The following is a 24,100-nucleotide window of genomic DNA, read 5'->3' on the forward strand; positions in this document are numbered from 1 at the left end:
GAATTCTTAGCCCTGTGTGCACCTTAGGGCTATAAACAGGCATTAGAAGATAAATAAATACATTATATTTGGCACCTTCCCACTTAATATCTAGTTCAATTACTTAGTAAATATTATAATAAAAGGCACAGATAATATTTATGCTATTTTCTAAAAGAGAGTTTTTCTGAAAAAGAATTAGTGGCCTGTCCAGGACACATAACCAAAATGCTGCTGAGATACCCTTCCCCTTTGCCTCAGTACACCCTCTCCCTTAGGGGGTGTCTCTTCTGTTTTTGTTTGGAGTTATATGTATGTTAAATTGTCAAGGGAACACAGATGTTGTATGTTCTTATGAAGCGTTAGTGCTAGGACTCGGCGACCTATATCTGAGCCTTAGGAACTGACGCAATTTGAACAGCATTGCTCCTTAGTATGACTAAAAACGGATGATTATCAATTAATTGAGCTGGCTGATAGTGGGAAACATGCCCGTAGATTTGTCCATTAGCCATATCACATGCAAAAGGCTGCACACAGGGCAGCACATACGACAGCCATGCTGGACATAAACAAGATGTCCCTGGCCAAATCTGACTCTACCCATCCTCCCTTAGAACCCTATTAGACTAAATTATGTAAACACCCTGTATGGCTGCCACTTAATTTAGATGATAAACATTTTTGAGATCCAGTTTTTAAGGGCCACGAGCTAGATGAATATGTACAGGTGCCTGCTATGACTGATATGGTGTTCCTGGGAATTGCTCAAGAGAAACGTTTGCATCACTGCTGTTCAGAACAGGTATTTTTCACCAAGGCTGTAGTATTTTAGCACTATGTCCTGGCAGTGTTCGATAAATTTAAATTTTTTAATATTTTCAGCTATCCTTAACTGCTTTCAAAATCTAGGTTTTCTCGCCACGTAACGAATTATAAGTATGCTTTAACAATACATGGAACTGCTTGCTCAATAAAAGAATGATTCATCCTTACCCATGCCAAGAGATTTTCGCTGGGGCCTGTGTAGTAGATGTTCTTCAATGGATGTGAAGAACTGTGGGCGCGGCTGTGCAAATACTGGTACAATCCCAGAAGCCTTTCCTTCTCTTCCTCGGTAACATATGGCGCTTCTATTTCTGGGCTAGTAAAACAAAAAAATTCTGAAATTAAGATGGTAGCTTCCTTATTTTGTAACTCATGCGAAGTAACTCATTAATTTGGTCATTGATTTCTTTCTGCCTGAATAACATGAATAATTATCAGCAAAACAGTTACCCAGTCACAGACGAACAATTGAGTATAAAAGCCCATTTTATACCTTTACTCTTCATTGTGAATATAATCGCTATGTTGAGAGCATGTTCAGAATTATGGAACCTTTCACTCCTTAACAATTATGGAGTCCATTGGAGAAGATGAATCTTATTCTACCCACCTCTCAGTTTCTCTCTGCATCCTTCACCTATAGAAAAGACATGGGAGACATGTCCCCAAAGACATTCAATAGCTGACCTCTTAAGGTCATCTCCAGCAAGAGACACCAAAAATGCATTAGCCAGTTCAAACATAAAACACTCACCCGAAGCTTCAAGGTGTTTCATTACAATGGTAAAGGGCACAGATGATTCGGTGACCACCAGAGCTTGGACTACAAAGAAACTGAAATAACTTGTCAAGGAAAGTCACACAGAACTATTTCGGACCTGATATCACTTAATTGAGAAGGTGCTTGAAAATGGCAGAAACACTGTTCAGGCCAAATGGCTTAGTAATAAAACGAGTAGAAGCCACCCTTGTTGAAGCATACTGTTTTGTCCATTGCACCAGGTGTGAAGTCTACCTTTGCTGCACCTAAGTTGCCTTAGAGCTCATCAGCTGGGGGGGAGGGGAGGATGGGCACCAACATTTGTCAGGACTTTAATTTATCCAACTCTGAAACATGATGTGCCTTATTGCTCATGACTGATCACAATTACTAGAGATCTGGTTTAATAGAGCAGTTCTCTATGTATTGGTGCCAGAGCAACCGTTTAAAAGCACTTAAAATGTGTTGCAAAATGCTGTGCTACTAAATGAGTTCGGTTTCAGGCGCTCTATGTCTTAATGCTGGCCTGGAGACATGTCTCATGCATCCTAGCCAAATACTGAATTTGCCTCATGGCACGGTGCTACAAGCATCTCACAGTTTACCCCACTTTTGCACACTCCCATTTTTAGGCACTTCAGAACATCACCGCTCCCTTAGTTTCACTTAAAAACTATTGACACCTTAAACGTTTCTGCCAGGCTTCACATTCTATTCAAGCTAAGCTTTCTCATTAACCTTCTCCATCGTGCTTTATGATTGACCAGATGATCACTGAAAAACCCCTTCCACGGACAACTGTCTCCAGGTGTGATGGGATTTAAGGGTGCGCTATATACGTTAAAACCCCCACATGCATTAGAGCGTAACTGTTGTAACATATGGTTTGAATGTTTTAACATGTGAAGTAGTATGTAGAATGTGGAGGTTTTTCTGCTGGTTGTCCTCCGGCTGCTTCACTGTGTTTTTATGTGGTGTTACAACGTTGCTTGGAGTAACAGGCTTTGAGTACAATGCGAGCCCAGAACCCATAAATTCCTAAAAGTTACAAGCTCAAAAAACTGGGCTATTACCTTGAGTCCATTCATACCCAGAAGTGACAAGCTGTCTGCTCTGTACTACTTCCTAGACCATTTCAGTCCTAGAGGTGTGTTTGAAATGGGGTCTCTAGTTAGCACTGATATGCAACCAGTCCAAGTAGGTACCACCGCTCTAGTCAGGGTAAGTCAGATACACATTAAAAGATAAGCTGTACTCAACTGCTGGTAGCTTGGCACAGAGCAGTCAGGCTTATCTAAACAGGTAATGTGTAAAGTATTTGTGCAACAGACATACAGCAACATCATGAAAACACTACAAAAAGACTCCACACAGGTTTAGAAAAATAGACAATAATTTTCCTGAATATATCAGGACCAAAAGGACTTAAATCCAATAAGTAGAAAGCGAGTTATGATTTTTTAAAGAATAAAAGAGTTCCAGCGTTTAAAAGCAAATGGCTCTTTAGGGGTTACTTGAGGTCGCGCTGGACTGGGACAAAGTCAAGCGCTCAGGCCGACTGCGATGGGGCGCAGGCCAACTTTAGGATCCAAGCAGGAGCCACTGAGCACAGTATGTTAATCTTGGTTGCAGTCACAAGATGCGTCGATACGTTGGGTCCGGAGGCGAAGGGCCGGTGCTGTGATGTGTCAATTCAGAAGCTGATGCACCAGATTTCTCCAGGCAGTAAAAGGATGCTTTGATCTTCCTTCAGCAGTGTTAGCGAGGTGGAGGTTCCAATGGATGTCAATGTTGGTTCCAAGGCAGATGCGCTGGGTTTCTCCATGCAGTGAAGGGATGTGACAAGCTTCCTTCAGCAGTGCCTGTGATGAGGTGGTTCTGATAAATGGACGATGCAATGGAAAATCGCGGGTTCAGAATGCAATGCGCCATTTCTGCTACCACATCAGTGGCAATGTGTCAGATCTACCTCTCGCAGTAGGTAATGTGTCAATTCCCACTGGAGCAAGTATTTGGGTTCACTTACAGTGAACCAGGTACAGGAGTAGGGATAGAGATTTTAATATCGGAGTCTCAAGCAACAGGAGGCAAGCCAACACGCCCTTGGAGATCACTTTGGTGAGCAAGGCAGAGTCCAACTCTCTCTCTGCAAGGTCACAGAGCAGCAGGCAGCACAAAAGAAAAGCAATCCTACAAGGTCAGCCGTTCAGCAGGGTGTATCACAGCAGATCTTCTAACAGCGTCCAGTTGGAGGTCCATAAGTGTCTGATTTGGTGGGATCAGAGACCAAGTACTTATACCCCAATGTGCCTTTGAAGTGGGAGTGACTTCAAAGAAGGTTCTTTGAAGTGCACAATTATCCTTTCTTCCTCAGCGCTGGCTCCAGACTATCAGTAGGGGATAATCACCCCTTTTTGTGGGGAAAGGCACTGCCTATTCAGGTGAATCATCCCCTCCCAGCCTTCCTGCCCAATAAAGCCATCAAAATGCAGATGAATGTAGATGAGCACTCAAACACACCTAACCTTCCCGTATTTACAGCTGTCTAGAGGGAATGCATAAAGTGTAACTGTCACCCACCCCAGATATGTATTGAGGGCAGGCCTCAGGCACATAGAGCTGTAACAGCACAGAAATGCCCACTTTCTGTAAGTGGTATTTCTCAAACAGTAATGTTAAATCCAGCTTTACAAGTAAAGAGGATTTATCATTACCATTCCAAAGATTTGAAACCTGACACAGCTACTTCTGTCTAATCAGGAACTACAGCTTAAAAGTGTATTAAGGAATTTCCAATGTTAACCTATGAGAGGACTAGGCCTCACAGTAGAGACAAACAAAATTAGGTATTTTCACTACTAGTACATGCAAAACTTAAAAGTACAGCCATAATCTCAGTAAGATTGTACTTTGACATGGGGTGACTACACCTGGCACTTTGTGGCTGTATCTGAGTAGGTGAGCACTAAGCACTGGCACATCAAGGCTATTCCCATGGTAAATCATGGCTGTACCCCTAGTTAACATGATTGTTCCTAAACTCGATGTTTGTCTGTTTAGGGTATGTTCTTATAAGTTTTGCATATCTATTGTTTGGAAAGAAATGATGAATGGGGGATGTTTTAAGTGATGGATAGAGGTGATGGAAGAGGGAGAAGGTTCTAAGGTAAGGAGACAAGGAGTGGGGAAGAGGAGGTAATAAATTAAATAGATAGCAAGGAGGGAAAAATGAGAAAGGGAAGCAAAAGAAGAGGCCAGGAGAAGGGGGGGTAATAAAAGGAATGTTGGGGTTAAAAGGGAAGGAAATGGAGGAGATTGGAAGTAGAAGCTAGGGCTAGGAGGAGAGTTAACGAAGGGGGAGACAGAAGAGAGATAAAGAGAGGGAAGAATAATTTAGTGAGAGAGGAAAGTGGAAGAGGGCAAGGAGATTAAAAGGCAGACAAATGGAAGGAGTACTCATCAGAAGAACTGTAAAGAGATAATAAGGATAAGGAGAGAGAATGGGGGAAGAGAACATAAAAGAAAGGAGGCAAAGGACACAGTAGATGCAAATGAGTTGAGATAAGGCATGTGAAAAGGACAATCAAGATAGAAGGTGGAGAAATTAAAAGAACAGTACATTGAAAGGAAACACAATAAGGGTGAAAAGAGGAGAAGGATGGGGTAGTGACAAGTAAACTGATTTGTTAGAAGATAGAGGAGTTGAGGAAAGGCGGCATGAGGATAGGGTGACACGAGCAAAGCAGCTAAAGAAGATTTAGGAGGCCAATGAAGGGAGAATGGAATAGTTCAGGAGGTGGCTGCAGGAATCCAAGGATCATAATGCTTAAGGCATCACTGTTCTAGGGATTGCTGTTACTTCACTCTATGTGAAAAATGCCTGCCTGCGGATTTTAATATAACCCTAACATGGACTGCCCATGTAAACAGCGGAGTTGGAGTCACGTCAGACCAAGATGCCTGAGTGTGCATTACATCAGCGTGATGCCTCTGAAAGATCAGCGTTACTACAGCAGAGGTTATTACATGCTTAGAGTAGAGGTATAGGTTTTCACATGCTTGGAGTACAGGTGCTATCTTGAAAGTATGTAAAATTGTCCCTCAAATCTAAAGATGGTCTACTAACTTTATTGTATTTGGTAACACTTTGATGGGTTGGCAGATATTAACCAGCTGACAGTGTTGTCATAATAAGAATGATTATTTCCACGGTGCACAATAGAGACTGAACTGTCTCCTGGCAATGAAATTAACAGAGGTTTGTATAAGCCCACTGAGTGGTATTCATTTAGTCAATCTGGTACCATTTTCAGAAAGACATAGTGAGGCCTAAGGTGCTTTTCAGGCAAATGGGTAGATTTAAAACACACAGAGGAGGATTCCGAGGGGTGGCAAAAATGCAAGACCACAGAATAGTGGGACTTGGAATCATTTGGTGTAAGTCACCAACAGCAGGAGTCAAGTGAAGGATGCTGGTCTCTGCTCCTTCGTTTTTCCTGTTTCACCTTTGAGAGAGACAGCACCTTCATCATTGAATCTTTACTGCACAATCTGCTTATAGCAGGTGGAACGGTGGTCCAGGGTTCATCACAGTCTTTAAGAAAGGATCTGCAGAATAACGAAGCAGGCTAGGGAGAGCACCAGTAAAGGAAGACACTTCCTATATCATAATATTCTATGGCCATATTTGTGTGATACAATAGTAGAAATGTGTTATACAAATGCTTATAATATAGTAATATTCTGGTTAACTGTGAATATGTACACCAACCCATGGATAAGAATTGTTTTGATTGAAAAGAAACAGGAGAAAAGTCTTCAAGCCTCAACCGTATGCTAACATAAACTTCCCATGTATCTTCACCTTTAACATGTTTTCAATGGTTGAGTACATTCACACTATATTAAACATAAAGAACACAAATGGAGTTAACACTGGGATATTGGATTGCCTCCGTATTTCCTATATGTCTCTACACCTTACCCATCATCTTACAATTTAAAAGGCATCCTTTTTGCAAGGATAACTGCCATATTTAGAACTCTGTGAAACCTTTCACATATAAGCCAAAGATATTTGTCAAAATATGCTTAAAATGCACATTTTCTCCTTTGTTATCCATCATCAGTGAAAACTCATAAAAGTACTCCTCAGAATTTTCAGACTCACTGAAGCTAGGAATATTCACAGCTCATGTGATGTTGCAAAATTAATCCACTATCAGATATATCAGTTTGACAAGTCAAATCTGGATCACAAGCAATAATAATTCTGCAGTAGAATGATTCATAAAAACGGGTTGGTTGAGAGAGGCTTTACACCCCACTGGAACAATGTTTCATCAGGAAGAACTGCATCATTTCATTACGCATTCAGATTACCCTAACAAAATAATTGTGAGTTGGACATGTTAATGTGGTACTATGGACAATTTGTAAGTACTAGAAGATTCTTAGTGTCCCATTTCAGCCATTTGTATTTTGAAAAATACATTTCACAGAGATATGAAACTACATTTTTTTCCCTTTTCAAATGTCCGGCCCCTTGCAAGGGTTTGTTTGCGATTTTTTTAAATAATTGTGTAAGACACATGCAGGCCAGCCTTGTGGTGCTGGGTCTCAACTAGCTGGACTATGAAACTACTGGATAAAATGATTAGATGCACAAGGCTCACCATACCGGAGTGAAAATATTGATGCCATACTAAACACTTTGGACCACCAATTATTCAAGGGTAGTGTACCAGGTTAGTTATTACTTTGACAATATTGAAAAAAATGGCTTAAGGGTGTTACTTCCAGGAGAATTGTATATGAGTGATTATATGCCTTTCACTATCTCTACTGCTCCAAACCTTTAGTTCCCAACCTTTACTTTGTGCCACCATTAACTCACTAATTGATCCACAAGATTACAATGAACATTGCATCATCCACATTATTATATTCAACGCTTTACTTTAATGCTACCTATTACCTGAATTTTACAGTTAAGTAAACTACATTAAATGCCAATGTTAAAAGTTTCCTAACCCTAGACAATTATACATTACATTTTAATGAATTAAAATAAGCCTCCTTATTCCGTTAGAATCCCTAACATCACAACTAGATTAAAGTAGGTTAAATAATTTTGGGAATATAGGAAAGCAAATCGTGTTCATATTCTATTTTTAATGTATATGATTTGGAAATACTAATAACATTTTTTAATCCTAATGATATCCTTAAACATATAATTAAATAAAAAATAAATACAATTAAATTGACTGTATTAAATTGATCCTTATTTTAGCTCTAAATTAATTTAACTATAAACCTTAATGTAACCCTGAACTCAGCCCTAATGATACACTTTATTAAACACATTTCATTTTAATACCATTATTTTAATACAAACTCTAAATGTAATTTAATTATTTTAACACCAATCCTACTTGTACATATCATCATAGCCAATTGTCTGCAGTTTCAAATGCACATTGATGACTGTTTATATAATGTCAAAGTCTGGATGACTGTCGACTGGACAACAACTGATTCCCGAGACTGGCTGCATATTAAGACGAATAAGTTCATTAATGTTCATGCACAGATTACACTCCTTCATGCATATCCAGTGATCATGAGTCATTCTCTTGCGCAGTCAGGTTTGTTACTGTAGTCTTGCTCATGGGTCCCAGTTCATAACTCTCATACTCTGAGCTTGGGTTTCCTTGGGGTTAATGTTTATCCTGTACTTGAATGGCAACTCTCCCCCTTCCCTCTCTTAACCCACAGGAATTGGGCTACTCCTCCTGGCTTCTCACTCTATGTAATTCTCTAATTCCTGATTGACTCTAGTGTCTGTCACCTAGAAATAAGCAAGACCTACGATAAAGAAGAGAGTTGCCACATAACTAATTCAACATTTCCATGTACTTTCCTGGAAGCAAGAAGGACCTATGGCAAGGAAAGGTGTTACTGCCTTGCCAAGCTCCATTGCTACTAATAGAAACTGACGCTCATAGCCCCCAGCGTTGCTCCTTTCCTTTCTCTGTCTCCTCGCCTTCCATTTTCCTTGATGGAGCAACCTTTTGGCAAATTCTTGCCCTTCCTCTATTGTCCTGCTCTCATGTGACTCCACCACTACACAACTCCAAACCCTGTCCCTTTCTCCTCACCAACAATCCAAGACTTTCTGTGTTCTGATGCTTGCCTGCTGTAGGGATTATTATGCTCTAAGAAACCTGCCTACTCTCCCTTCCTAAGTAAGGATGTTTGTTTCTCCCCATTCAGGAACAGGTTTTCTAGTGAAAAATGAACATAGCTATGTTGTTCTGGTATTCTTTCTTGTTGATGGTGATGTTCTCTCCTCCCCCTATGGGTCCTCCTCCCAACTACAGAGGTCCCTGACTTTGACACTTCTGCCTCCAGAGTTTGTTTCAAGGGGTATCCCATCCTTCTCACAATGACAACAACTATTCACCCCAAATGGCATCTTGACAGTGTTGGTGGTAAATTACACAGGGTATTGGATCTACAGCATTAGTGCCAATATCTGCCTACTACATGGTACACATCGATTTTTCAGAGTTTCAACTTTCATCTGAACATACATTTACTTAGCTTACTAAAAAACATTTGTGTACTTAGTTTAGTATTGGTATTTCTTTCAAACTGTACTTCTTATGAGTGAATGGCTTATGTGTTATGTTTTCATCTTTATGCTACGTCAATGTAGTTTTAATTCTGTTGTACAGTTTGTACTTTGGCACCTTGAAGCTGCATATTCTCTGGCACAATTTTTATAGTAACAAATAATAATACATACACATGTTTCAGTTTTTAAATCATAATATGAAAACATAATTAACTTGGAAGCTATTTTTCAGATGTTTGGGCAACATGATGTGTTAACCCCGTAAATGCAGGCAAAGTAACAGTACTCTTGAAACAATGGCAAGGAAGTAAATGTCAGAATAAAAGGTGGGAGGTAAAAGTTAGACAAGCTCAATAGAAAACAGTATAGGAAGTCCATTTCTCATGTCCTAAATCTTGAGTCTGACAAAATAGCATCAGGAAAGATTCCCACCTATAATACTGTTTTTGTCCAGGCAACAGTGACAATTCCAACCCTGTACCTTTTCTATCTCCATACAGAAATGTATGGAGAAGAGAATATCAGGTCTCAAAACAGCCACATTTCGTGCCAGAGAACAGCATTCATTTACTCTAACACGAAACATACCTGCGTTGAGGCTTGAAAATCGCTTCTTAACACATTTCCGTTAAGGTTTGAAAAGGAGGTCCATGCCTACTTTACAGATGAAAGGCACGTGGTGGCGTTCAAGACTGCAGTCCTACAGCAAACTCAATACTGTAGGACTCCAGCCTTGAACGCCATCATGTGCCTCATCTGTAAAGTAGGCAAGGACATACTTTTCAAACCTTAACAGTTCCTGACTCATTTACATGTCCCCGAACATGCCCACTCACTGTACCGTAAGCTGTGTCCCTTCATGATCCTGCCCCTACAGCTCCCTTCCCCATCACACGGTCTATCATGCTTTACCTATACATCCTTGTTCCAACTCACACCTCTCGCTTCTGTCAAGATGATCGTATTTTTAGATTGAGCGTTAGCGTACAGCCTCTTGTATACTTTTAGTATACTTCTTCTGTAGGCTTAAAGCTATTTCATTTGTTTCGTTTCTCTTTGAGAGCAGGGACTAACTGCTGCATTGTTGTGTTTATCTGTTCTTTAGGGGACTTATTTTTTCTTGGTTTCCTTTTCATTTGCAGAGCATTCTTGCTTTCCCCTAACGTAATCATGTTGTTCCTGCTTACTTAATCTAGCATTCTCTATGAGTGTTTGCTTTTTCCAGGAGGTTTTTCATTATTTTCTATTAATAGTGGCTGCTGGCGCGACTACAGACATTCTACTTCTGCTTGACACAATAGAATGTCATAAAAAGCGGGCACTGTCAAACATTCTTGCTTTTAATTGAGTTTAGGTTTGTACATAAAGAAATTAAAAGGTGAAGCCTGGTTTTCGTTTTGGCAGAGTTCTCCTTGCTTCCCGAACACCAGCCCAGTTCCCTCCCAGGCTCAGGTAGCGGCTTTACCTTTCCGGCAGCGCCGAGCCGGATGTGCCCTCAGAAGTGGAGAAGAACCCACGGAAATGCAGCTGGGAATAGCGAGCAAACTCTTCCCGGAGGCTCACATCGATAGGCGCAAGGAATGTGGCAGCTGCAGTGTGCTTTTACTGACTGCAGGCCCCTATGGGCTAGTTACCCGTGCTTGCATTGTGGCGCTAAAGGCACCTTCACTCCGAACAAAAAAAGAAATATATCTTTGGCTTGGAGTCCGCAGACCGTATCGTATTTTTATTATTGCAGCAATAATTCACTCAGCGGGAAGCCCTGATTGTATCCTGCCATTGAAAACGGAAGCAATACCAGTACATTAAAAGCCAATCTTTGAAAGCATCACATTAGAAAAAAATGAATTTTGTTCTCAAAAATAAAGACTGAATTGGGGAAAAGCATAGCGAGGAAAGGAGCTGGCTTCAGAAGTCTGACTTGCCACCTGAGCGTCGCGCAAGCCGTTTTTATTTGACTTGTGAGGCGCAGAAGCAGCGTCCACAAATGTCCTTTTAATAAGCAAATGCTGAAAATAAAAGTGTGTGCCTGGAATGGAAAGGCAACTGAGTAGGTAAGACTGTAATGAGGGAGACAGGAGCAGGGAAAGCATGCTTGGAAACTATTATCTGCTGCTTAAAGCCTGTCTTGGGTAACATTTCAACCCAGTTTTACAGCATTTCTAGTGCTGATATAACATAACATTTTTTTTTAATGTATTGGTGTTGTACACAGATATTCACGTGCACACACACACACACACACACAAAATCTAGCCAACGCCAATATTTAAAACTCATACACACCGGCACAGACACTCAGACATATATAAATACACACATGTATACCACAGCACGCCCCCAAAAGATACAAATACACATAAACACATACTCAGGCACGCCCAAATACACACATACACTTCAATACACACACCTACAAATTCATACACACAGATATGCACAAAGACACTGACACACTACATTGATACAGAATCACGCAACTGCACAGCCATTCTCACAAATACATGTACAGAGATACACACTCAGGCAAATACACAGACATACACACACACACACAAACTCAAACAAAGATCTACACATGAATTTAGATACACTCCCAAAAACACACGCACACTCACACACACAAACATGCACATACATTTCTATACGATGCCCAGACAAATGCACACCACGCAACTGCGCTCGCTCACCTACACACACCGGCCTCTCCCATTATTGCCACAGTTTTCCTCTATACACCAGTCGTAATGTAACGTGCGCCCTTAAAACAAATAAAAATTTACTAAGTATGATAAAATATATGAACAATAAAGCAATATTTACCACAACAAAAGGAGATGTCTGTCAGCTGTCCCTGGTTATGTGAATACACTGTCTAGATAAGTGCACATAACCGAACCAATTATTAATGGCTTCTTATCCCAACAGAAATGCTACTGTTCACGTTTGATATATAATTAACAGTACCACATGTCTGTCACTCTTTCCCACTGTCTGTGTGTTATCTGTAGAGTGCACAAACCATCTGACAGGGCCATGTAAACCAGGGGCCTCAGTTGAGTGGGTCTGAGTAGGACAGCTACATTGTGGGTCCAGGGTAGGGGATGTAGGCAGTATTATATATCTCCTTCCTCATGTGTGAGAACCAATGTGCTACTACCCTGTTTACTGGCCAAGTATATTTTAAGCTTTGTTGCCTTAACTGCAAGAGTGGATTTAAAACAGTCAAGGCAATGAGCCCTATGTAGTCTCACTAATATGGCACAGGCTCACCATATGTCTACACATTAGTTATTTCCTTTCTGTATGCAACTTTTCATGGGGAATATGGAATGAAACAGTAGTGTCAAAGTAAACATATATTTTGTACAGCTGTGGACATTGATCAATATACTGCTGTTTGTGCAGGTAAGCAATTAATACAATCAAATTGTATTGCTCTGCACAATACTTGTGTAATATTGTTGCTGACCAATGAACTATATGGACATAATGCTACAGTCTTACATACCACACACACACACACACATCAGGCTCCCTAGTTTGTTACCAAAGAATTCTTGCACACACAGGGGTTGCTAGGGGCTAAATAAAATGGTTACTTTGCATTACGTTCTGCCATTCTGTTTTCATGTGATTATGCTCTCTTGGGGTTGACTATATGGTTACATGACCATGTTTCTTACAAATGTTATTTTTATAGTGGTGCTCTCTAGGGGCTGTTCTGAGCAATACAGTCAAGATACTACAATAGTCGCTGCACTCGTAAACTCACTGCATAATGCTTTGCATGGCATTCCTTTTACAAAACATTTTTGCCCATAACTCACTGCACAACATGCTGTTTCTGTCTCGGTCATCTCTAGGTTCTCACACTAGGTTTTTGGGGTGGGGGTGCAAAATATTAATATTAAAAATATAATAAATAATGGCAGTATTTGCATTTTTTGCTGGTGATAGAGGAAGAAGGTAAATGGAAGTGCTTTATTTATATGCAGGGCAACTGGAATTATGCGCAGGGGACCACATTATGGGGCAGTGTTGCACAATTTATGTGGCAGGAAAAGTCAAATTATGCATTTACAACAGCAATAGCTCTAACTCAAGCAAATGCGAGACCTATTGCATTACAAATGCTTGTTTTTTCCTTTCTATCATTGCCTCATGTCAACCTGTATCTCCCCTCTGCTCTCCAGGCCAAACAGCGCTATAAGCCTCCTCTATCCATCACTTCTAGTTCTCCCCAGCTTTGTTCCCGTTACTGTGTGCCTTTCTCACAGCTGCCTGTGTGGCAGCCACATCCTAAAGGCCTCAAATATTGCCTACTTTACATGTCGCAGACACTGTTGTCTAAACAATGCCAAGATTTCTCATTCCCGCCGCAGGTGAGGAAAGTTTCTTTGAGCTTCCTGAGACGCCTCTCTAAAGGAACTTATCACTGAGTCAAAACACAACATGAGTACTTTTAAAGATACACTGGTAGGGGTATCCATTTTCCACATTACTTTCGCTGTATTTAAAACATAAAGGAACAGCATAGTTATCTTCCCCCTCCCTTGTTCAGGAAGTACCTTCACATCATAGTAAGTTAATTCCCATGGTCATCCACTTAGAAAAAGCAACCGTTAAATTAATTACTATTTTTCAAACAAGTTCTTGCATGCAGACAACATGAAGTAATTCCAAATCATTAAGGTTCTGTTTCTTTGAGAATACATCTTACCATGTAAAGAGCCCAGAGCTCTTGGATTTGTAGATGAAGTGCCTAAGTTCTGGGATGCCCACCAAGGAGACACTGTAAAAGGGGCTCTGCAGTGCCTCGTGTAGTGGATTGTATGCCCCTCGCTTTTTCATGCGCTCCAGGAATCTTTGCTTGCAGTCCGAGACAGTGAAAAAATCCTCGCGGTCCGTGGAGATCAGAAGCAGGCAGAGGTCAGTCTTCTGCTCGAGGTAGGAGATATGGGCGTGGAAGAAGCCACTGGAGTTGAACTTAGGCAGGCAGATGGGGGTCCAGGCCTCACCTTCCCGGAATGATGTAGATGAGCTTATGAGGTTAAAAAGTAAATGAAGGTCAATGGGATGAAGGAACTGGTCCTTTTTCCTCACCAAGGTAACCAGCTGATTCTTAGACAATAAAATTGAGAAGACTAAGTTCTTGGCTTTGGCCTGCTGAAGGCTAGAGCTCACAACGTCCCTAATGCTGGCATTAAGTGGTAGGCAGCGCACCGCCCCCATTAAAAAGCTGGGGTCGTGGGACATCAAGTCCAATAGGTTGTCCGTGATTCGCTCAGACCCTGCTAAAAGTCGTCGGAGGTCATAATTCTGCTTCTGCGTGAAGATATGGTTCAGCTGTGTCAAGGTTAGGAGGCTGACAATCTGGTAGTAGATATAGAGGAGCTCCTGTGCAATCTCTTGCTCAGACTGACGCGTTCGGGCCACAGCCACTAGCACCAAAGGACTCCTGCGAACAAAGACTACCTTATATCCATCTGTTCCCACAGGAAAAAAATGAAACATCAAATAAGCACTTTTATAATAAAGATGACGGATTAATAATGCAAAGATGTCCATTTTAAGGCAAGACTAACAGTTACAAACTCAGTTAGATTAAACGGCAGCATGTCATTCAAATAACTATACAAAACGTAATAAGATTGCTAGCTCTTTGAATTATAATTACTACCCTCAATAGGATGTTACGAGTTAGCCCTTGAAGATATCTCGATTGTAATCAACCACCATTTGTTCAGTAAAAGGAGCAGTATGTCATAAAAACTCTTGTATTGTTTTTCTCGAGACATTAAAAATTCAAATAAATTTTTTTTAAAAATCCAGATGGAATATCTAAACAGTACATATTTAGCAATAACAGATATGCAGGATATTAAGTAAATAGTGCAAAGGGAAAATACAAAAGTTGTAAAGAAAGTTGCTTGGAAAATGAAAAGGGCACAAACAGAAAAAAAAAAAAAAAGGATTGAGACCTAATGAACAGAAAAGCATCAGAAGTAAGATCAGCTTTGTTCAGACATCCTGCTGGGCAGTCTTCTGGGGGCCCTTGTCTGCAGAGACAGCTGTCAGAACTCCGCAAGTAGGTTAGCTTAGACGGAGCCATGCTCCAAAGGGAGGTTGACAGGAGATTACAATCAGAGAGTTGAGCAGAAGCTTGGAATCAGGTACTAGCTGACATACCTTATATATGGAAGGATAGTGCACCTAGAGGCCAACAAGGACTCGTCAATAGAGCATGCAACTAGACGTGACATCCGGGATATGAGCAACAAACCTGCCATGACTGGTGGACCAATGTAAAAACAACAGATGATGGACGGAATGCAGAACAAATCAAACATTCACCCCCAGTCATAGATCTGGGTTTAATCCATCAGTATTTTTGCTTGCCATGCCATTCCAGTTTAGACCCAGCCATATGCAAATCAGTCTTGACCCTGTTCCACAGACGTGGGTCCAGGGCTCACTGTGCCACTGGATTCAAGCTAGCCTGGCTGATGAGGGGTGAAAACCTGAAATCGGTCCCAGGATGCTTGTTTCCGGTCCAGGGAGAACCTGGCCTGGCAGTTAGGGCTGGACCGTTCCCTTGAGGAACAGGGTCAAGACTGATTTGCATATGGCTGGGTTCAAACTGGGGTGGCATGGTGAGCAAAATAATGGATGGATTAAACCCAGATCTGTGACTGGGGGTGAATGTTTGATTGGTTCCGCATTCCGTCCATCCAGTTACGCTATCCCACAGCGTTTGTGTTTTGCATGACTGGTGGACCAGCATCCACTACTATCACAGGCAGGAAGGTGAAGTATAGTATACTGAAAGCATATCATATACCTACCCAGATTCCAAAGATTCCAGCAGGGCTCTCAAAAGTTTCTGGTTTGATTTTTGTTAGAAATGGGGTCTTTGGTTGGCAGTCAGGTTACCCCCCCTGTCCAAGTAAGGACCCTCACTGTAGTCAGGGTAAGTCACACACAATCCAAATTATCCTGTGCCCACCCTCTGGTAGCTTGGCACTGAAGTCAGGCTTAACTTAGAAGGCAATGTGTAAAGTATTTGTGCAATAACTCATGCAATAACGCAGTAGAACACCACAAAAATACACCACACAGTGTTTAGAAAAATATATAATATTGATCTGGTAAAATGCAGGTCCAAAACGATTAAAATGCAATAAGTATATGTTGAGATATCACCGTAAAAATGATACAAAGTGTCTTTAGTCTCTTAAAAGCAATAAATATCTCTTGCAAGCACAAAGTACCTGGTTTGCGTTCAAAATCTCCGCAAAGAACCGCAGAGGAGTAGATGCGTGTAAAACAGGGAGGTGTGGGTCGATTTCTTGGGCTGCACACGGCATTGTTTATTTTTCACGGAGGGAAGGCTTTGCGTTGATTTCCGGCACTCGGTCTTGGATCCTCTTCGGGTTGCGGGGTTTTCGGACTCCCCATTGACGATGCATTGAAATCCGCCGCTGACAGGACAAAGTCAGAGGGGCTGCGTTGATCCGGTGGGCGGTGCGTGGAAATTTCTACCACGCGGCAGGCGCTGTGTCGATTCCTCTTAGGAAGTCGGGCTTCGTCGTTCCGGCTCTGCTGTGCGTCATTCCAGTGGGCCGTGCGTCGAATTTTCGGTCGCTACGTTGGCACTGTGTCGATCTTCTCCTTGCGAAGTTGGGCTGGGTCAATTCTGGTTCAGCGTGCTGTGAATTTTTCACTGCGAGGCAGGCTGTGCGTCGTTTCTGGCAGGCGGTACGTCCATGTTCGCAGCACCAGGAGTTGTTCTCGGAGGAATGAAGTCTTTCTGGGCCTGAGACTTCAGGGAACAGGAGGCAAGCTCTATCCAAGCCCTTGGAGAGCACCTCTCAGCACAGCCAGAGAGCAGCAAGGCAGCAGGGCAACAGCAAGGCAGCAGTCCTTCTCAGAAAGCAGTCAGGTGAGTCCTTTGGGAAGCCAGGCAGTTCTTTCTGGCAGGTGTTGCAGGTTCTGGTTCAGGTTCTTCTCCAGGAAGTGTCTGTGACAAGAGTGTCTTGTCAAGAAGTATCTAAGCTGGTAGGGTCAGGGTCCCTGCTTTAATACCCAAATGTGCCTTTTAAGTGGGGGGGGACTTCAAAGAGTGGCTTAGAAGTGCATAATGTACCCTTTCAGTTCCATCCTGTCTGCCAGGGTCCCAGTAGGGGGTGCGGCAGTCCTTCGTGTCAGGGCATGCTACTGTCCTTTGACATGTAAGTGTCAGGCCCTCCACCCTCCCAGCCCAGGAAGACCCATTCAATATGCAGATGTATGCAAGTGTGACTTAGCATTCTGTGTTTGGGGTTGTCTGAGTGAATGCACAAGGGAGCGGTCAACTAAACCTAGCCAGACATGGATTGGAAGGCACAGAAGGATTTAAGTGTAGAGAAATGCTCACTTTCTAAAAGTAGCATTTCTAAAATAGTAATAAAAAATCCAACTTCATCAGTCAGCAGGATTTTGTATACCATTCTGGCCATACTAAATATGACCTGGCTACTCCTTTCAGATCAGGATATACCACTCACACAGTACATGAGGATAGCCCTAATGCTATCCTACGAAAGGAGGCCTCACGGCAGTGTAAAAAAGAATTTAGGAATTTTACACTACCAGGACTTATAGAACATACATGTCCATGTCCTGCCTTTTACCTACATAGCACTCTGCCCTATGGGTTACCTATGGCCTACCTTAGGGTGACTTATATGTAGAAAAAGGGGAGATGAGGCTTGGCAAGTACTTTTTAATGCCAAGTCGAAGTGGCAGTGAAACTGCACACACAGGCACTGCAGAGGCAGGCCTGATACATGGTTAGGGGGCTACTTATGGGAGTGGCATAACCAGTGCTGCGGCTCACTAGTAGCATTTAGTTTACAGGCCCTGGGTACATGTAGTGCACTTGACTAGGGACTTACAAGTAAATTAAATAAGCCAATTGGGTATGAGCAAATGTCACTATGTTTTAAGGAGAGAGCATATGCACTTTAGCACTGATTAGCAGTGGTAAAGTGCGCAAAGTCCTAAAGCCAGCACAAATGAGGTCAGAAAAAGAGAAGGAGAAAGGCAAAAGGTTTGGGGGAGACCCTGCAGAAAGGCCATTTTCAACAATTTAATTTTTATATTTTAACACAGCTTTCTCCCAGAAGATACTCTATCCCTCGAAAAGCCTGTATGAGGCTGCTGTGAACAGCATCCCGGACCTAAAAGACCCAGGGGAGGGAGGGAGCGGATGGGATACCATATGTTATACCTTTGTTGTCAAAACTCAATAAAATACTTTTTGTAAAAAAATTAAAAAAATTAAAAATAGATAAATAACAAAAATGCATTGTTCAGACATCACCTTTTGGTGGCAGAAAAAGGTATCAAAGTGGGACTATGTCTCCAAGATATCATGATAGGAAGCAAACGTTTAGTGCCCAATGACATGCTGGTGTAACAAATGCAGACAATAACGGTTACAAAGCACAATATCAGAATGCTATCTACTGACCTATATAAATCTTTCTAAAATATTGGGAGTATTAGAGCAGGGAACCAACTCTTTTTCTTCTCTTGAAACAGCCTGTATTACTGCCTATAAGCCCCACATGGAGTAGTCATTAGGAATGCTCAGTCAGGAATCACCCCTTGGCTTTCACACTTTAAAACTTTACTACATGTCAGGAGACGGAGGGTGCAAATCAGAGAATGGCTAGCCAAGCCTTCATTCCCATACATTCCCCATAAGAGAGGTGGGTAGGTTATGGCCAACAAGAGATAGTAATAGTTGTGCATTTAGCCAAATGACAGGAAAGTACAGAAAGCACTTACATTGATGTGGCAAATTCCTATGTGAGAAGTGGTTATTTGTTTTGAAGACGTCATGGAGGAGGACTTAAGCTTTGGGAGTATGGTGATGTCTAGATGTGGGTGAGATGGCAGAGAGAGCTAGACCAATGGTCCCCAACCTTTTGACTTCTGTGGACCCCACTTTATCATTACTGGAACCCAAGGACCCCCACTGAATCATTTTTGGAATCCAGGGACACCCACTGAGACATTACTGGAAGCCGGGGACCCAGACCTAAACACTGTTGATTATTTGAACCACAAGATAATGCACAAAAATACAGAAACAAGCATTCAATCAAACATGCACGCAAATAAATAAAAAAAATACAAATTTAAATTTTAAAGGAAGGTTGGAGCTTTTCTAAATTCAATTGAAGCCTTATATCATCCATACTATATTCCGTTTAATGCACCTACACAGCTCCCATAAATCAATCTGATGATACTAATTTAATTTTTAGCCTTCAATTTCAACTTAAAACGTACCATTTTATTTATATACACTTTATTAAACTGTTAATTTTAATTAATTTTCTAATCAGTCACGCACGTCCTGCAGAGTCCCCAGTCCACAGGTTGGGAACCATTTGAGTTAGACTGTTAGTAAGTAAAGGTGGGTTTGCAGATTATGGGAGTTAATATAACTCTGCAAATTATTGCTAATTCTGGGCATCAGGCTCAGTTCTGACTATTTTTTAAAATGTCTTCTATTTATGTTAAAAGGATGCTTGTTTTCAAGAGTACTGTTGCCATTTGGAGCTTGCTTTCCACCTAGGAGCACACCCTCCACATACTCAGTGCTCAGACAGTTGTTGTCATGTTAGTTCATGTTCGATAAAAGAGTAGGACCTGGTAATCACGCAGGACCTTGGGACTCTTTTAAATGTGGAAGTGGTCTTATTCTGTCCCAGTGAAATATCACCAGATGCTTTGTTGATGATCATGTGGAGAGACTTTGCAGGAATAGGACTTGCCCTGGATTTAAAAAGGTTAGTATACCGACAGCTGGCCAATGTCCAGATCACTCACCAGGAAGGTATTAAAGTTCCCTATTGTTTTTATATCACGGATTTGGGATCCAACCTCAGACTTGATAACCCCATAAGCAGCACACCCAACAGGGAGACAGCAATAGCAGCCTTTAAGGAGATCCGTCAGTTATTGTGGACCTTGAAAGCCGACAAACTTTAAATCCCCACCACCACCCAATTCCACCAGCTGCCCTAAGAAGCATGGAGACTATGGACCTGAAATGCAATTTCTGTGATCTGTTATCGCCCGAAATTGCAAAGCACAGCTATTTTTGCAGCTGGCACAGTGTATTAGAAAGAAATACAACTCACCCTTAATTTGAGTAATTTTAGAACTACTAACTAAATAAAAATAGTTTTGGGTCTGCAAAAATTTAGAGCTTGTGAGACAATATGCAAGTAGAACTCTGACTTAGATCAGATGAGACAAGGCAGACTGGTTAGACGGCGGATGTCAACCATGACCATAGCAATTAAGGTGCTTTTCATGTCCTCAAATTAAGAAATACTGAGCATATAATCAAAACAATCAGTCTGTCAAGCAGGAGTACTAGTGTTAAATTATCAAAATGAATCACACTTTTGAAGATGTAGGTATACACTGAAATGCAAAATATACAATAGTGTGCTGCATTTTTTGTGGTTATATTATGTGTTTTAAAACTGAAAATACAGCTGTTTAAAATAAAGTAAAATATTTATCAAAAATCTCAGTGTCATTCTGTAAGATGGTAAAATATGCTTGCTTTTGGCCATGCATAGATCCCTTTTTTGCAATTAGGTGAAGATAGAAACAGAAAACAACCAAGCCAGAGACAGACCAAGAGAGAGATGGTTGAGAAAACAAGTAGACTGAACAAATTACAGGCCCCACATATGAACTATAGGCAGCTTTTTAAGCAGAACACTACATGGAAATAATGGGCTACCATAAGAAAGATATGTCTCCTAGGGAAACTGGGTGCAATTCAGAGTGGCATATACTCCCAGAACACTACAGAAGAGGTTGAGAAAGGCCAGACAGATGATGTCTTAAACAAGAGCATCATCACTGAAATAACATAAAACGTGTGGGGCGGCCCCTTCGTTATGGCAGAGAAGTGTCCTCCCACTGCTGAAAGGCAGCAGAAAAACAAAATGATAATAAAACAATTTTATTGTCATTGTATTTTTCACTTAGCCAGCCCACCGAGTCTACAGCGGGGCGGGTCATTCGCTGCATCAGCAGCATGGAGGAGGGGTGGTAGGTGCACTGGAAGTGTGCATGTCAGTTTGGTCAGCCATCTTAGTGCGGCCAAACTAACATGCACACTTAAAACTCTCCACCCAAGCTGTGTTGCACAGGCAGGCGGAGAACCAGCACAGGCTTCCAGTCCCTAACTGAGGGGCATTTCAGCCCACTCAGTCCAATCCCAGCGCTGCTCTCATGCTGGGTAACAGGATGAGAAAAGCATCTGGATTGGGTGGGGGAGGGAAGCAGAGAAGCACCGGGAGCAGAGGAACACCAAGGCGGAGTCCGGCAGTGGCAGGTAAGTTGTTTTTATTATTCCCATAACACAATCGAGAGAGTGGGGGATAGTTTGGCTCAAAAACAGAGCCAATGCCCCATACTGTCTCCCCTTTATTATAGAACCAAAGGAGGTCTGGGGGTATTCGTCAGGGCCTGTGATCCCTGTGTTATCTCTGTGTTAAATTAAATATTAAAGTAAGGGGGGGGATTACCTCCTACAGAGGTGCTCTAGTGAGGAAACAAAAGGAGGTCTACCTGTGGGCAGCTTAACCACGGCAGTCCTATTCCTGGTAGGCTAATTGCCCCTGGTATATGGGAGGGGGAGTCCCCTTATAGTCACACATACTCCAAAGGGAGGCGCCTGACCTGAATACCTAATCCAATCCCCTCCCCGGCCGCTTGACAACTGTGGTTAAGCTGCCAGGCCCTGACGAATGCCCCCAGACCTCCTTTGGCTCTCCGTAGCAGGCAGAAACATGTTGGCCATGCATCAACAATTAGGTGACCCTTCGATTCATTATTCTCAGTAGGTGGCCCATCACTTCTTTTATCCATACCAGCAGTCACCACGATTAAAGGTGTACCATTACACAGGTGACTGGTTAGGTATTTTTATATTTTCCCTATCACCACTGGATCCCTTGTTTAAACAGATAATTATAATTTCAGCACTCCCCCCTAGTTCTTTTAACTTGGAGGTTGAGTCCGCCCAGGTGGCATTGTCCTACCTAGGTGGGGCTAGGTGGTCATATGATGAAGCAAGACACTATAATGTGTGTGAGACCACCTAGTCTGTAAAGGAAACTTTCCCTTCCTCTTCACAGTTACCCTTGTAACACCACCAAGACAAATTCTTGGACTCTAGGAGTAAGGCCAACCTCTTTGCCACTGGTCCCCTCACTACACCCCATACTCCTTGTGTATATGGTTATTTTATTATTCCCCTCCATCCCCATTAAACACAAAACAGTAACCATCAAAAAACAGACTTCTCTAGCCCCTTACTGCCGACAAATACAATCTCAAAGACCTTCTTAGGGCTTCCATGCTTAATGCTATAAACCAATTTAACCTGTAGCCCTAGAGACAAAGTCATCTCATGGACATTATTTGTGCAGCTGAAGTCCATGACTTCAGAACACCACAGTCCTTGCTAAAGATCAGGGAAACAAACTCCCATGGGATCTTGGGTAGGATGGGGAGTGCCTAGACGAGCAGTGCATCTATAGTACAAACTAGGAGTAAATACAGTCCCAGATTCCTAACGCTATCTACAGTGATGCACATTTCCAGCTACAAAAACAAGACTGTACAATGACAGATACCTGAGCTGCCACCAAAAGCAAATGATCACTCAAAGTACATTACCTCAAATGCACCACCAAAACGTGCTATAAAACAAGTGTGTGCTTTTCCCTTGTGTAACTGCCTTGTGCTGTGTATCCTAATGTCTCATCGTCCTCCCCAAAATGTCCTTGCATTTCTATGTAGGCATCTTGATGGTCGAGTGTCCCCAGGGCATGGGACCTCTGCCATTGGTTGTGTTCTGTTTATAATCAGTGCCAGCATATGTTCTGAAACTGCTTGTATATTAGAGGAAGAGGACCTCTGCTACAGCACTCTGGAGCACTAAACAACTCAACATTAATCAAAATGACCTCTTTCTTCCACATTTTGGCAACAAGAACTTGCCAGAGCTTGCACTGACCATAAACCATCCTCTGCTTCAGAAACCAAACTCCACAACCCAGATGATCAAGTGCTGGGGGCCGAGCACACTGTGCTGATTCCAAGGTCTCATCATTCGTCCAACTGATGTTATCTGAGACCACGAAGCATTAGTCATTACAATACTGTCTGCTGACTTCCACATCCAAGGTGCTTAGTGATGTGCTGTGTAACCAGCTGGCTTTGCATAGCCATGGTCTATGCAGGTAACATATTCTTCAGCTATTGAGTAATACTGTTGCCCTCTTGCTGATCCAGGAGCAGAAGGCAGTAAGTACAATCACACTGAATCTCCCCACTATGCTAACAGCAGAAGTCTCTGAAAGGTTTGGTGCAAATCTTGTTTCAACAGCTGGTTAATGGATTTCCTTATACTCCATTAACTGTTTAAGTACCAAGATGCTGACAAATATTGCTTGCAGCGAGCTTCTAGTCAGCTACTTTTCTTCTGGAAAACTGACTTTCCTAGTAAATCTATTCTGTCTGACAAAAATGATAATCCTCTCTAGGCAATTTCAGCTGTCTTTTTACCATCTACAACTAGTTATATAGCCATCATGCAATGGTGTAATAACACTCAATTGTTCCTTAAAGCTCCTGGGATGAAATGGACTTCTATGAAATTGACTTCGTTGGTAAAGCCTTATAACACCTATCTGATGCCCAATGACAGAAGAAATTTTGAGAATGGAAGAAAACAAGCCATGTAGATAAATGTTTTGGGCAAATAAGCACAAAATGTGTTGTAACATTTGCCTCTGTAT

General features: G+C 41.9%; 1 protein-coding gene across 4 annotated transcripts in view; it reads right to left on the minus strand.

The window, feature by feature from the left end:
* MON1A (MON1 homolog A, secretory trafficking associated) overlaps positions 1-24,100 on the minus strand; it is a 129,252-nt gene that overhangs the window by 17,072 nt on the left and 88,080 nt on the right. For all 4 annotated transcript variants that reach the window (XM_069206832.1, XM_069206835.1, XM_069206833.1 and 1 more), the window contains 2 exons: positions 13,933-14,698; positions 976-1,123 (listed from right to left, as the gene is read on the minus strand). In XM_069206832.1, coding sequence (XP_069062933.1) covers positions 976-1,123; positions 13,933-14,698 — 914 coding nt within the window. The remainder of the gene's footprint in view (positions 1-975; positions 1,124-13,932; positions 14,699-24,100) is intronic.

The sequence above is a fragment of the Pleurodeles waltl genome, chromosome 9 (genome assembly GCF_031143425.1).
Source record: "Pleurodeles waltl isolate 20211129_DDA chromosome 9, aPleWal1.hap1.20221129, whole genome shotgun sequence".
Lineage (NCBI taxonomy): Eukaryota > Metazoa > Chordata > Amphibia > Caudata > Salamandridae > Pleurodeles > Pleurodeles waltl.